Source organism: Apteryx mantelli, chromosome 21 (assembly GCF_036417845.1).
Source record: "Apteryx mantelli isolate bAptMan1 chromosome 21, bAptMan1.hap1, whole genome shotgun sequence".
Lineage (NCBI taxonomy): Eukaryota > Metazoa > Chordata > Aves > Apterygiformes > Apterygidae > Apteryx > Apteryx mantelli.
In genome coordinates, this window is record NC_089998.1 from 6,147,486 (window position 1) to 6,158,922 (window position 11,437).

Here is an 11,437-nt window from a genome sequence, read left to right on the forward strand (position 1 = left end):
ATCAAATTATGGGAATAGCTTCTTTTTCCCCTCCAGGTAATTCTCAATAAAGGGCATTTATTTTGTATGAAATAACTGCACATTTAGAAAAAATATACGTAGCAAACACATTTAGTAGAATCAAGCAAGTCTTAAAGAAGCAAAGATTAGACTGAAAAGAATTTTAAATGCATCTTTTTACCCATCAAATGAAAAATATTTAACAAGAAATAATAGCTTGGCATTAATTCAATACTTTTCATTTGAGCTTTCCAAAGTTATTTGCAAACATCAGGTGTAATCAGACAACAATACCTCTAATAGCCATTCCAGTAATTCTGGCTAAACTAGAATGTACCTTTTAAACCAACAGTATGTGTTGTCAGGTTTACAGATACAAAGAAAGCTTACAGCTAGTAGAAGTAATACAAATCCACTCAAGCAAACATATTTACAGCTTAAACTGTTCTGCTAGATCCACTAAATCTTATTCATTATTATAAAATTCTCCCATCCAAAAGAGATTTGAGTAAAATAGGAGCACTACTAGACAACAGCTACACTTTAGTTAGCATTGTTACGACTTCATAGAAGTTTAACTCCACAATTAGCTTCGTGATCGCAGTTCTGACATTCAGACAACATTAACTGTGTAAATAGCTGTAACAGACTGAATGCTATTTTCAGTTATTCCGTGAGCATCTTCACCAGGAAAAGTTCACGTTTAGAAATACTGAACTCACTTAATGCTATGAGAGGGTTTACAAAACCAGTTTCTATACTGAGGGGAAGGCACAATTTAATAAAGAAACAAATGAAAATAGGTATAAAATTTTAAAAGCCAGTGTGGCATAACTAAAGAGGTGGGGGAATGAGATCGCAGGCAGAAGACAGCAGTAAGTGAAAAGGCACATGGCACTGAAAACTATTAGCAGCATTTTATTTTCAATTTTTTTTTAAATGAAGACTGGACTGAAATGGAGCTCGAGACGGTGAGGGGGCAAGATCTTCACGTTAAAAGCAAAAGCAACATCATCTACCATCCATGGCACAGCCAGTTCAATTCATAAATACAGATGGTGTAATTCTTCAGAAAGCACACTCAAAAAACCAGCATTATAGGCTCTAAAATTACCAAAAGAGACCAGTCAGTCACTATTTCTGAAATTCACAGATGTCATTTCTGATCCTGGTTCTTGCCATTAGCTTGTGCAGATTTCCAAGACACAGAGTTTTTATTAAAGGGGGTTTGTTTTAACCAGAGCAAGTCATTAAAGAGATTCGAAAAAGACACCTAGTGGCCAGTGCATTATATGGCAGTTTCGTTTTCTCAAGGTTTATTACAAATGTAATTTAAAAAATTTAATCGAAAAAGAGTTCAGTTTACTACATAAGAACACTGCTGATAATCCATTTTGGTCACATCAGAAACCAAGAATATGGTAACTATAGGGGACAGAGCCATTCAGTGGTCACACTTAATAAGACAGCAACTAACAAGTGTCCTACGGAATTCTGCAACTTTAACACCAGTGAAATAGCAAACATTTCCAGAAAGCCTGAACCATTTCTTATTTAAAGTTTCTGTGTCCTTAGCCCACTACCATTCACACATTCAGTCTCTTGAAAAATAACATTATTTATTCTGGCAACACACAAGAAAAAAAAAAAAAAAAGGTCATAAAAAAAAACATCAGTTTTACCAGCTGCAGATTGGCAGCTGATCAGGTCATTGGTTTCCCTGCAAGAAGGTGACGGAGTTGGCGTATACAGGACATTTGGTAGATTTTGGATGTGTGCAAATAAGTGAAATTTCCCGTTATATAGCATCAGCATGACAGGAAACACAGGGAACATGCCCAGGTCGCTCTGTACTTCCAAATGTGATGGAAAACTGGCAGGAAACGAAGAGCAGGTCAGGGAAGGGGGACTCCTGCACGTCAGCAAGCTTTGCCATCTCAAAAAGCAAGCATTTAACAGGCAAAACCAGGCGACAGTCATGTGTAATTCAGTATTGTCTTCATCTTATATCCCGAGTCTATCATTTTCTCTTTGATGCAAACATGGAACGCAAACCAGAACAGAGTAAAGTTCAGTATATGGGTTTAAGGAGAGCCTGGACCAACCAGGGTTTGCCGTACTGATCACACTGCATTTCAAAGGATGGGTTTGCAGAGAGGCAGACTGAACACAACTCAGGTCCTGGGAAAGCAGGTGGGGAGTCCTAAACTGACGTGGTAGGAATAAGGTAGGAACCCAAGTCAGTCAGAAAAATAAATGCACCAAAAGGCCTTAGAAAAAGCAGCGTTAATGGATAAGAAACTTCTCAAGGCAGGCAATGCCTGGCAATATTGCCTCTTTAATACACACAATGAAACCAAAGACTTAGTGATTAATAATCTATTGTGAAATTCTACTCATTAGATAAAAGCAGAGCACAGAGATGACACAACATAAATCAGCCAGGCTCATGAAAGAGTGATGATCTCTCCTACATCCGTGTAAATTAAGAGCGAACACTCCACGGAAAAGCAAACTCATGCTTTCCGCAACCTAACGGGTAACAACAAGGATGAAATCCTGGGAAAGAACAAAAAACCCCCAAAGCTAAGCAAGCCTGACCTAGAAGGTACTTTAGGCAAAACCTCAAGGATGCTTGTATTCGGGACACACTTGCCCCATCATTGCAATGAGACATGTAGAAAAGGACTCTTCCCAGAGCATAAAGAACTACTTCAGCAGATTCATATCAAATTTTGCCCTCAGGTGGATGCAACTTCAAGCCACTTGTTACGCATAATATCAAAGGGCAGAATTTGGATTAAATGTGCAAGTATAAAGAACAAAGGTAAGAACTAAAGAAAGACATCGTCTTAGAAGGCTTTACCTACTATAATTATCTGGATGCTCATTACCTTTTTCTATCCAAGATTCCTCTTTAAACTGAGAAAACAGATACTTTGGTAACCAGATTAATAACCTCTACAGATTGTTTTAAATGATATTCCATCAATACAGAGCAAGATCTGATGAGACAGCCAACAAAACCTAAGTGACAGAGTTCCTCTAACTTCTGCTGAGGCTGACTTGCACGTTCCTACAGTAATAGACTTCTGCGACTCACAACAGATCTTTTTATAAGGAGACTTATTACTTCTTGCTAGAATGGCAGAGTAAGTCAAGAATCACAAAGACTACTGGATCAAGACACTAGCTCTCTTCATACTGCTATCAATAGATACTGTACATTAAATGCAGCCTCCTCCCCTTGCCAAAGGAGGAAAGCAAAGCACATCTGAAACAACCACCACCAAAAGGTGGTATTTTAAACCTCTCCTTCAGTTTACATTAATACAAATCAATCAAAACATTTTATATAGCAAAAGTATATTACATCTTATGACACAGTGAATGCCCACTTGCACATGGTTAGTAGCATGACATATCCATTTTAAACCTTATAACACATATCAAGGATACCAACAGAGCTGTAGTGATACTCTGTGAAATCTAGGGACACTAAAATATTCCAGATGGAGGCTGAGGTATTGGTGCTATCAACTTTCCCTCCGATACCAAATTCGCCACTGATATCAGTCGGATATTAAGAACTTGTTTCAGACATGCATTCAGATCACCTGGTATCAGTTAACAGTGTTCCTGACACCTTGCCAAGACACTAAGAAGGGGTTACAGTCACATCCACGTGGCAAATACAGCACAATTGCCTAGTAATAGCAATACTCATGGATTTATTTCTCATCGTCTTTATAAAAGTTTCTAGGCACTCAAGTGGCAAAGCAAAGCCTACTGAACAGCCTGAGACGCCAAGCAAAACGACGAGACTTGTCAAAGCCATTTTCACCTTTCTTTCCCCCTCGCCCGACGCCACACAGCCAGTCACAAAGAGCATCAAGGGTAAAACCCACATTTCCCAACTTTATCAACAGGACTATGCCTACTCCTCTCTTTCAAGCTTAAGATTTAAGCTTTTCAATTTAAAATGCTGGCAAATTTTGAAGTGTTTTGAATAAGAAGATCACTTACTAACAATAATTTCTATTCGAATACCCTGCAGCTTTCTCTTGCCACCCTGTACTGATCTTCTTGTATAGCATATCTATTAAAATTGCTAAGCAACAAAAATGCAGAACCGGCACAATCTGTTAATGAAAGTCTGGCATACTAGCAATTACTACCTATCCATCATGAAGGAGATGAACTGCTTAAATATGGGAAGTTATCAAAGATTAGCCAGTGTGCAAAACAGAACTGTTTTTGCCCAAAAAAAGGATTAGCCTTTCCCCATCATCATCATCTTCCACTCCAGTGGACGTGGAAAAACAGTTTAGCAAATTGTAGGCCTCTTCCCTAACATATTCCAACCCTAGGTGAAGTTTTTGTAGAGGAGATTCTTAGCGAAACCTACCGCTATTTGATAACCGGAGCAAGAAAAATCATAGCAAGAGCTTTGGATGATAAAAAGGAATGTAATCAGAGACTGTAAACAAATCTGCATTTGGTGTGCAGCTGCTGCCAGCACTAACCTGATTAATACTGAAGCACATCAAAGCTGAATACATAAGCAATGATCTCAAAGCTGGGATAAGTCTCTCCTAATAGAGATGGAAATTTAAGTTTGGGTGCTGCCAAATCTCTCACCTAACAATGAAAAAAGGTGTTGTCAGTTTAGAGCACAGACCTGAGATACTAAAGGGAGACTTGAAATAACGGACTTCCCTTACGCTGGTGTTAAAGACAGTTTCAGGTGAAAGGTCTAAAGAGGCATCAGGAGCAGTAAAGCAGTTTCAAGCCTCAGGTCTTGCAGTTAGTGAGGCATCAGAGACTGAGTATAAAAATGCTCTAAGGAACAATGGAAAAAGATAAGAGATAAGTTTTAGAACTACATGGGTTTTAAAGAAATAAGGTTTTTGAATAGAAGGAATCTCATATAAATTATTTCTATGTATGGTAACTGACTACCTAATAAATTTATATTGTGTATAAAGTAGATTTGTGGAGACTACCTGTAAGATAAAGGATAGCAAGTAGAAATAAAGCCTTATATTATTGCTTGCTCACAACCAATTCTGGACCACCTGATTGACAAAAGTTTAGAATAAAGTCTTAAAATTAATTTTAATAATATTTTACTCAAAACAATAAATAATATCTCTTGGAAATATGCATTTTCTTACATGGTATGAAAAAGACCAACGTTTCATAAAAATAATAAATAACAATATAATAACAACAGCATATATTATAGTATGTATTTGTATATTATTCATTTTCACAACCTGCACTGTTGAAACATGAAATTTATCAATGTAAAGGAAATTTGATTATTAATCCTAAAGACTATTAAAAATAATCAATTTTTTTCATCAACAATGCAAGCAGAGATTCTTTTAATTGATTTTTTTATAGTAGCAAATTTTATAGGACAGATCTCCAATGGGCAGCTTTGGCATGCTTATGCTATGGATCCATTTTGTAGAATTACCTACTAGTTAAAGCAGTAAAACTTTCAGCACCCTTATAAGAATAAAAGTTCATATCCTATATGAGAGAGACTACAGTAGGCTGACTTCAGCAGAATTCAGTGCTAAAGTTATAGGAAAAATGGATGGAGTTCATCTCTTTTTTCCCCAGTAAGGTAAACGGTTCATTTAAGCTTATCACTTTTTCATAGTCTCTCTTCTAAAAGATAAGTCCACATTTTACCATTACCAGAATGTAAGACAAAAAAGTTCTTGTCTAAGTGCTTTATCATCTGTGTCCTAAAGACAGTTAAAATAAAGTCTGAAGTTGAACAGTTATTACTCCCTGGTAGTGTAAACGCATAACACCGATTAAAAAAGAAAGTACCTTCTCTTCCTCACAACTTTAAAGCTAACCATAGTTGTGTTAATTGCATGATGTCTCAAAGGTTTGTATATCTATGATTTATAACACAAAACAATGAAAGAGTTGAGACAGGTTGAAGCCTATCAGTGATCCATTATACATAACAAGAAGCAGCATAAGAGTCTCATATTCAAGACCACTTCAGAAGGTTTTTTCTTCCCCTCAAACCAACCTTCTCTGCCACAGCAAAGATGGCACCACGACAGCAAAGATGTACATCAACGCTGCAGTGTCCTTAAAATGATCTATGTTTTAAGCTATTATTTACTGTGATTTCCCATTACTAAATCCAAACATCACACTCGATCTCCCACCACCAATGTCCACAGAAAGGTGGTTCCCATTCTCAGTCACTGTCACCATCCACACAGCAAAGGGTGTGTATGAGCCCCAATCTTTTGGGCTCCCACCACCAGAGACACCCCTCAGCAGCATCCTCTGCAACTGCTAGCTATCCTTCCAAGGTCACAACTAGCAGCGCTGCAGTCCATTGCCTCCCCCTTGTCCAAGCAACAGCCCCAACCACCCAGCTCGGCCAGAGGCCGGACTCGCGCTCACATTTACGAGCGCAGCACAGCAAGCAGCGAGCCGTAACACTCTTCTGCTGTTGACCAAGCAGTAACACAACAGTCAACGGCCCAGTAAATTGAACACAAGCTATGGTTCTCCCGTGGACCAAAGCTACTATCTCACTAGACAGTCATACTGTCAAGCTCTTCCTTACCTCAGCAACATAGGTAAAATCATTAAAATTCATTTTTTTTAAAGTCTTCAAGTACTGCTTTTGCTCAGAGTTACTATTCTACCAAGATGCTTTAAAGAACCTACTCACCACCAAATACAACACCACCTACCTAACACAGTTGCAGAAACTGTGGTGTTTGCAGATCATTTCAATTAACTAGTGCCAACTCCAGGATCAGAGTTGAGCTCTCTGGGAATGCACCTTAACATTGAGTTTGCTTCTTTTCAGAAGTTTGAGTTTTAATGAGATTAATGTTCTGGAAAGGCACAAGATACCATTGGGCAAACTCAGATCTGTATTTACAAACTCTTTTCCATTAACTGCATACTGACCGAGTTCTTTTTTTTTCCCTCTCAGCTGGATATTCCCAAAAACAGTAACTATTTCTCAGCTGAGAAAAGCACAAGGGAAGAGGCAAACATTGCCTTTATTTGCCATCTTGAAGTTGAGAGAAAGGATAATCTAAGAGATGAAGTAATTTGCATCGAGATGCAATATGCAAAATCCTCTCAAGGGCTACTCTGCTACTGAGGATAACAAGCAGGAGTTTACTGTACTGTAGTAAAACACCTTTAGTGGTGGAAGCAGTAAGGCAAAGAAAGAAAAAGTCCAAAACTTACTGGTCCTAAACCACCAATGGATTTTTCCACTATAATGCTGGCCTCAATGACAAAATTTAGAGCTTCTTTGCATTGTTCCAGTAGAACATTTGACTACCTGCACAGCTGATTTCTGGATAGTTGTGTCTTTACATTTCAAAAGCCTCTCAAAGCACTGCTTTGAATACTACAGAGAGAAGGATGTCCGAGAAGTGGAATTACTTTCCTGAAAATCATTTTGCCATACATTGTTACCATCTGGTATTATTTATTAACCCTTTGACTAATCAAGATTCAATACCACTGAAGCATTTAAGATCTTTAATGCCTTGATAATCACTGCTAAGTGTCTACTGAATCAGCCTTAGTAAAACTTAGCAGGTTGTGGTCCCACCAAAACTAGTGAGACAAGGTTATGAAACAGCATTGCCAAAATGCAGCCATAACAGACAAGCCATGCTATTACCAACTCAACAGCTTTTTTTGCTTTATCACAGATTTTAATACACAGTAACTTCAAACAAGTATCTTTAAGAGTTCTACTATCTCTAGGTGTTTGCTTTAAGCAACCCACCCTTGAATTTCTCCAAAATATTTATTAGTTATGAAAAGCAGGATGTTTGATTTTCTAGGGACAAACTAGTTCCCACTGTAGGACAGGGAATCCAGATACAGTATTTGGCATTCGGAAAAAAACGTGTAATGAAGATACTGAAAGGAAAACATGCAAAAATTATTTAAACCCTAAAAAAATCCCAACTTTTTTTTTTTTTTTAATAAAATACAGCTTACAGTACTGTCTCTGAATAGGATTGAAAACATGAACATTCTTCACATTAATTGGAAAGTTAATATGTTAGAAAGTCAGGTTATATACATTTCAAAGACAAGAAAATTATCAAAAAAATTTGAGGGAGATGAAGAACTTCTAAGATGAGCTTTGTTTCCTCTGTATTGTTGTAGATATTTTTAAGCACATATATTTCAATGACAAGACAACATTTTTCAGGCAAGTAAGAGACCAAAATTCAAAATAGAGCTGAACAACAAAAACAGTGGTACAGCCTTCTACTGTCTAGACTACGAAGAACCATTTCATACAGTCAAAGGAAGAAGTTTTCCTCATGTGGATAAGCGAGGCTGATCTTTTGCAGTTCTCTTAACAGATGTACCAGCCTTGATGTCCCCTTTCAAGTTTATTCTTTTCAAAAATCAAGACACTGAGGTCTCTTGTGGACATATGGTATATGGACATTATAGACGCTATTTTCTTTGCAAATGTGCTAGGGTGTTCTGACCTCAGGTCATACTGGCAAAAAGTTACCATCTGCCTATTCCTGTTAGATGATCAAAAAGGAGCATTTCTGGCTCTTCTGCTACATCAAAACACCGAAGGTAGTTAGAATATCGCGTTGCTTGCAGTTAAGTGCAACGCGTCTCATCTGACCTTGAAACTCTGTCCAAAGTAGTAAAGCAGCAACCAAACTGGGGGTGGAGGAGTGGGTATATTTCAGTACTGAAAGCGTGCCTCGGAAAATTTCTGCAGCAGGATTTTTATGCCAAGTTAGCCCTTATATTCTCTATCTTTCCATTAACAACCTTCAATTTCCAAATAACCTCAGTGCACAAACACTGCACAGGAAATGAAAAGCAATAACATTAATGTAACTTGAAACAATATGTAACTTGAAACACGGTAGTATGTATGCAGCATCTCCCTCTGTATCTTTGCTAAGTACTGCACAGAATTTCTTGGCGACTCCTAAAAACTCAGGATAAGAGAAAGTTTCAAAACAAAGCCCAGCTAAAATAAAAATAAATAAAAACTTTTCCACTTAGCAGTTGATTGTGTTCTCAGACACAGCAAATCTTTCAATTTTCAATTGGATAAAGATTATAGATGCAGTTTGGTTTTGTGCTCAAATAAACTTTCTCAGGAGGAGAAAACTGTTGAACAAGCTTTGTCAAAATCATACTCACTAGCTTAAGATAGTGGCCAGTAGCATGTCTGCTCAAAGAATATCAGAACTGAAAACACATTAAGCAAAAAGAAGGATTACTCCAAAAGTTTCAACAAAACAACACTTTACTGGGTCTGACCTTTGAAAATGGCTAACATAAGCTTGAAATCCACTCAGTCATTTATTAAAAAAAAAATCTGAAATAGTTACTAAACCTACCTTTGAATCCTACTGAGTTTTTCACTTTGTTTCTTTCCTGAGATTCTCAGTCCCCTCTTACTTTGTGGAAAACCAGCAAGCAAAGGGGCTGCTAACCCCCTAACCTATTCACTCTTGCACTTACTCCCATCACAGCACAAGATCAAGGCCTAACTGGCCTGAGGAGAAGCCACAGCCAAAAGTGCTGTAAATGCACTAAGCAATTAACAAGAATCTGTTTGATTCACATCAGGTGTCACAACTGCAGCACCCCCCCCCCCCAAACTTTCCAAAGGAAGGTATTTTTTCCAGGTAGCAGAGACCCTTTAAAGATAATTAGAAAAGCCTGCCACTGACAATAGCATCACCATCAGCTGTGGTTGGTCTATACCCACAAAACAGACAAATCAGAAAAGATGAAACACTTTCCCAGATTTTGAACAAGAACATATCTAAGGCAGAAATAAGAAAATTGTATGATGTTAAAAACAAGTTATTTCCTTGTTTTTAGTACTCAGCTGTATAATAACCTCTCTTTAGGTTTCAAGCAATCTGACACAAGTTAAATATTTTCTTATGAAATGATCACACAGGATTTGCATCAAGAAGCAAGAGAAAGAAAGCAGAAGACTTTCATGCAGTACGATCTCTTTATATCTGTATTAAGCAATTTAATAAACAACATTGCATCCAACTGAGCAGACCAGAAATAAACCCAAAGAAATACCAACAGAAACCTCTTACCATGTTCCACGAAGACATTACAATGCGGGCCCCCATGCCTAGATGATTCCTTCTTCCCTGCTCCTTTGATAAAGTGCAGGGCAGGCAGACTTGGCCTCCTTTGGTCCCCAAGGACTTTTCCAGGCTGCTGCCCCATAAAGTAACTATGGGCAGCCTTCCCCAGGACAAGAAGTTTTTGATCCCTGATCTTCCAGGTTGGGACGGAGCTTGGAAGGAAAATGTATTTTAGGTGGGTGTGTTGGTTGCGCTCACTGCGTAATAAAGTCACTTGCGGCAAAGAATTAAGACAAGCACACGGACTCGTCCAGCGCTTCTGGAGACAGCAACAAGGCTCTTTAGGTGGCTTTATGCAAAACAACAAGTTAAAAGTTCCAATTGCTTAGTAACTACGAGTGTCATCAAAGTTTTACGTTACCATATGCAGCGCGTCTTCCACCGGGCAAAGGAGAATTAGTTCATCTTACAAACAAGAAACCGCATGTAGGCTCACCCAGGGCAGGAAACAGTCATTCCCACTGCAATCAGTGTCAAGCTTTCTTTTTTTTCCTTTTCTTTTGCATAGCATTGAGTTGGTGAAGGCCAAAAAGCCACGTATTTGGCTTCAAGTATCGTCGAAGTCTAACAGGCTCAAGCGCGTCAAAATCATTTGAGGCTCCGCGACGAGGCGCAGGCAAGCGCGGCCTTCGGGGATCCACGCGCGCTCTTCCGCCAGGCGTCCGCGCCGTCGGGCCCTCACGAGCGCTCGCCCTCTCCCATCGCCGGCGCCCCGCCGCTCTTACCGCTGCTACCTCTGCCCCGCGCCGGCGGACACGAAGCGGGCGAGCGGGCACCGCGGCGCCATTTCGGAGTCCGAAGCGAGGCCCCGCGCGCCGGAACCGGGACGGGGCGGGGGCCGCGCCGCCAGCACGCGGGGCGGCGGCGGGCGAGGGCAGGCGGCCCCGGCGCGGCGGCCTCGACCCTCAGGGCTCAGCGGGGGCCCGGCGCCGCGCGGCTCGGCGGCGGGGAGGAGGCATGAGCGCGGGGATGCTCTCCGGGAGGAAGGTTTCTGCACAGCAGCCAGCAGAGGTCAAGCGGGGGTGACCGCGCTGGCTTCATCCCAGCGGGGGAGGCCGGCGGCGGGGAAGGCCTCGGCGGCGAGCGCCAGCGGGCCGAGCCCGGCCCCGCCGCGGCTGGAGGCGCGGGAGGGGCCGGCGGGGGCAGCGGGCCGGGCCGCCGCCACCCGCCCGCCCGCCTCGGGGGGCCGGGCCGGGCGTGACAGGCGGGGGGACAAAGGGCTGCGGCGGGGGGGGGGGGGCAGGGAA

The 11,437-nt window shown here is 40.6% G+C and overlaps 1 protein-coding gene across 2 annotated transcripts in view; it reads right to left on the reverse strand.

Moving 5' to 3' along the window:
* Positions 1-11,049, reverse strand: part of ABL1 (ABL proto-oncogene 1, non-receptor tyrosine kinase) — an 84,459-nt gene extending 73,410 nt beyond the window's left edge. The window contains exons 1-2 of one of the 2 annotated variants that reach the window (XM_067308841.1): positions 10,627-11,049; positions 10,137-10,479 (exon numbers count right to left, since the gene is read on the reverse strand). In XM_067308841.1, coding sequence (XP_067164942.1) covers positions 10,137-10,479; positions 10,627-10,701 — 418 coding nt within the window. In that variant the 5' untranslated portion in view covers positions 10,702-11,049. Of the gene's footprint in view, positions 1-10,136 lie in introns of both variants that reach the window. The other variant, XM_067308842.1, reaches the window with a different exon arrangement.
* Positions 11,050-11,437: the final 388 nt, after the last annotated feature.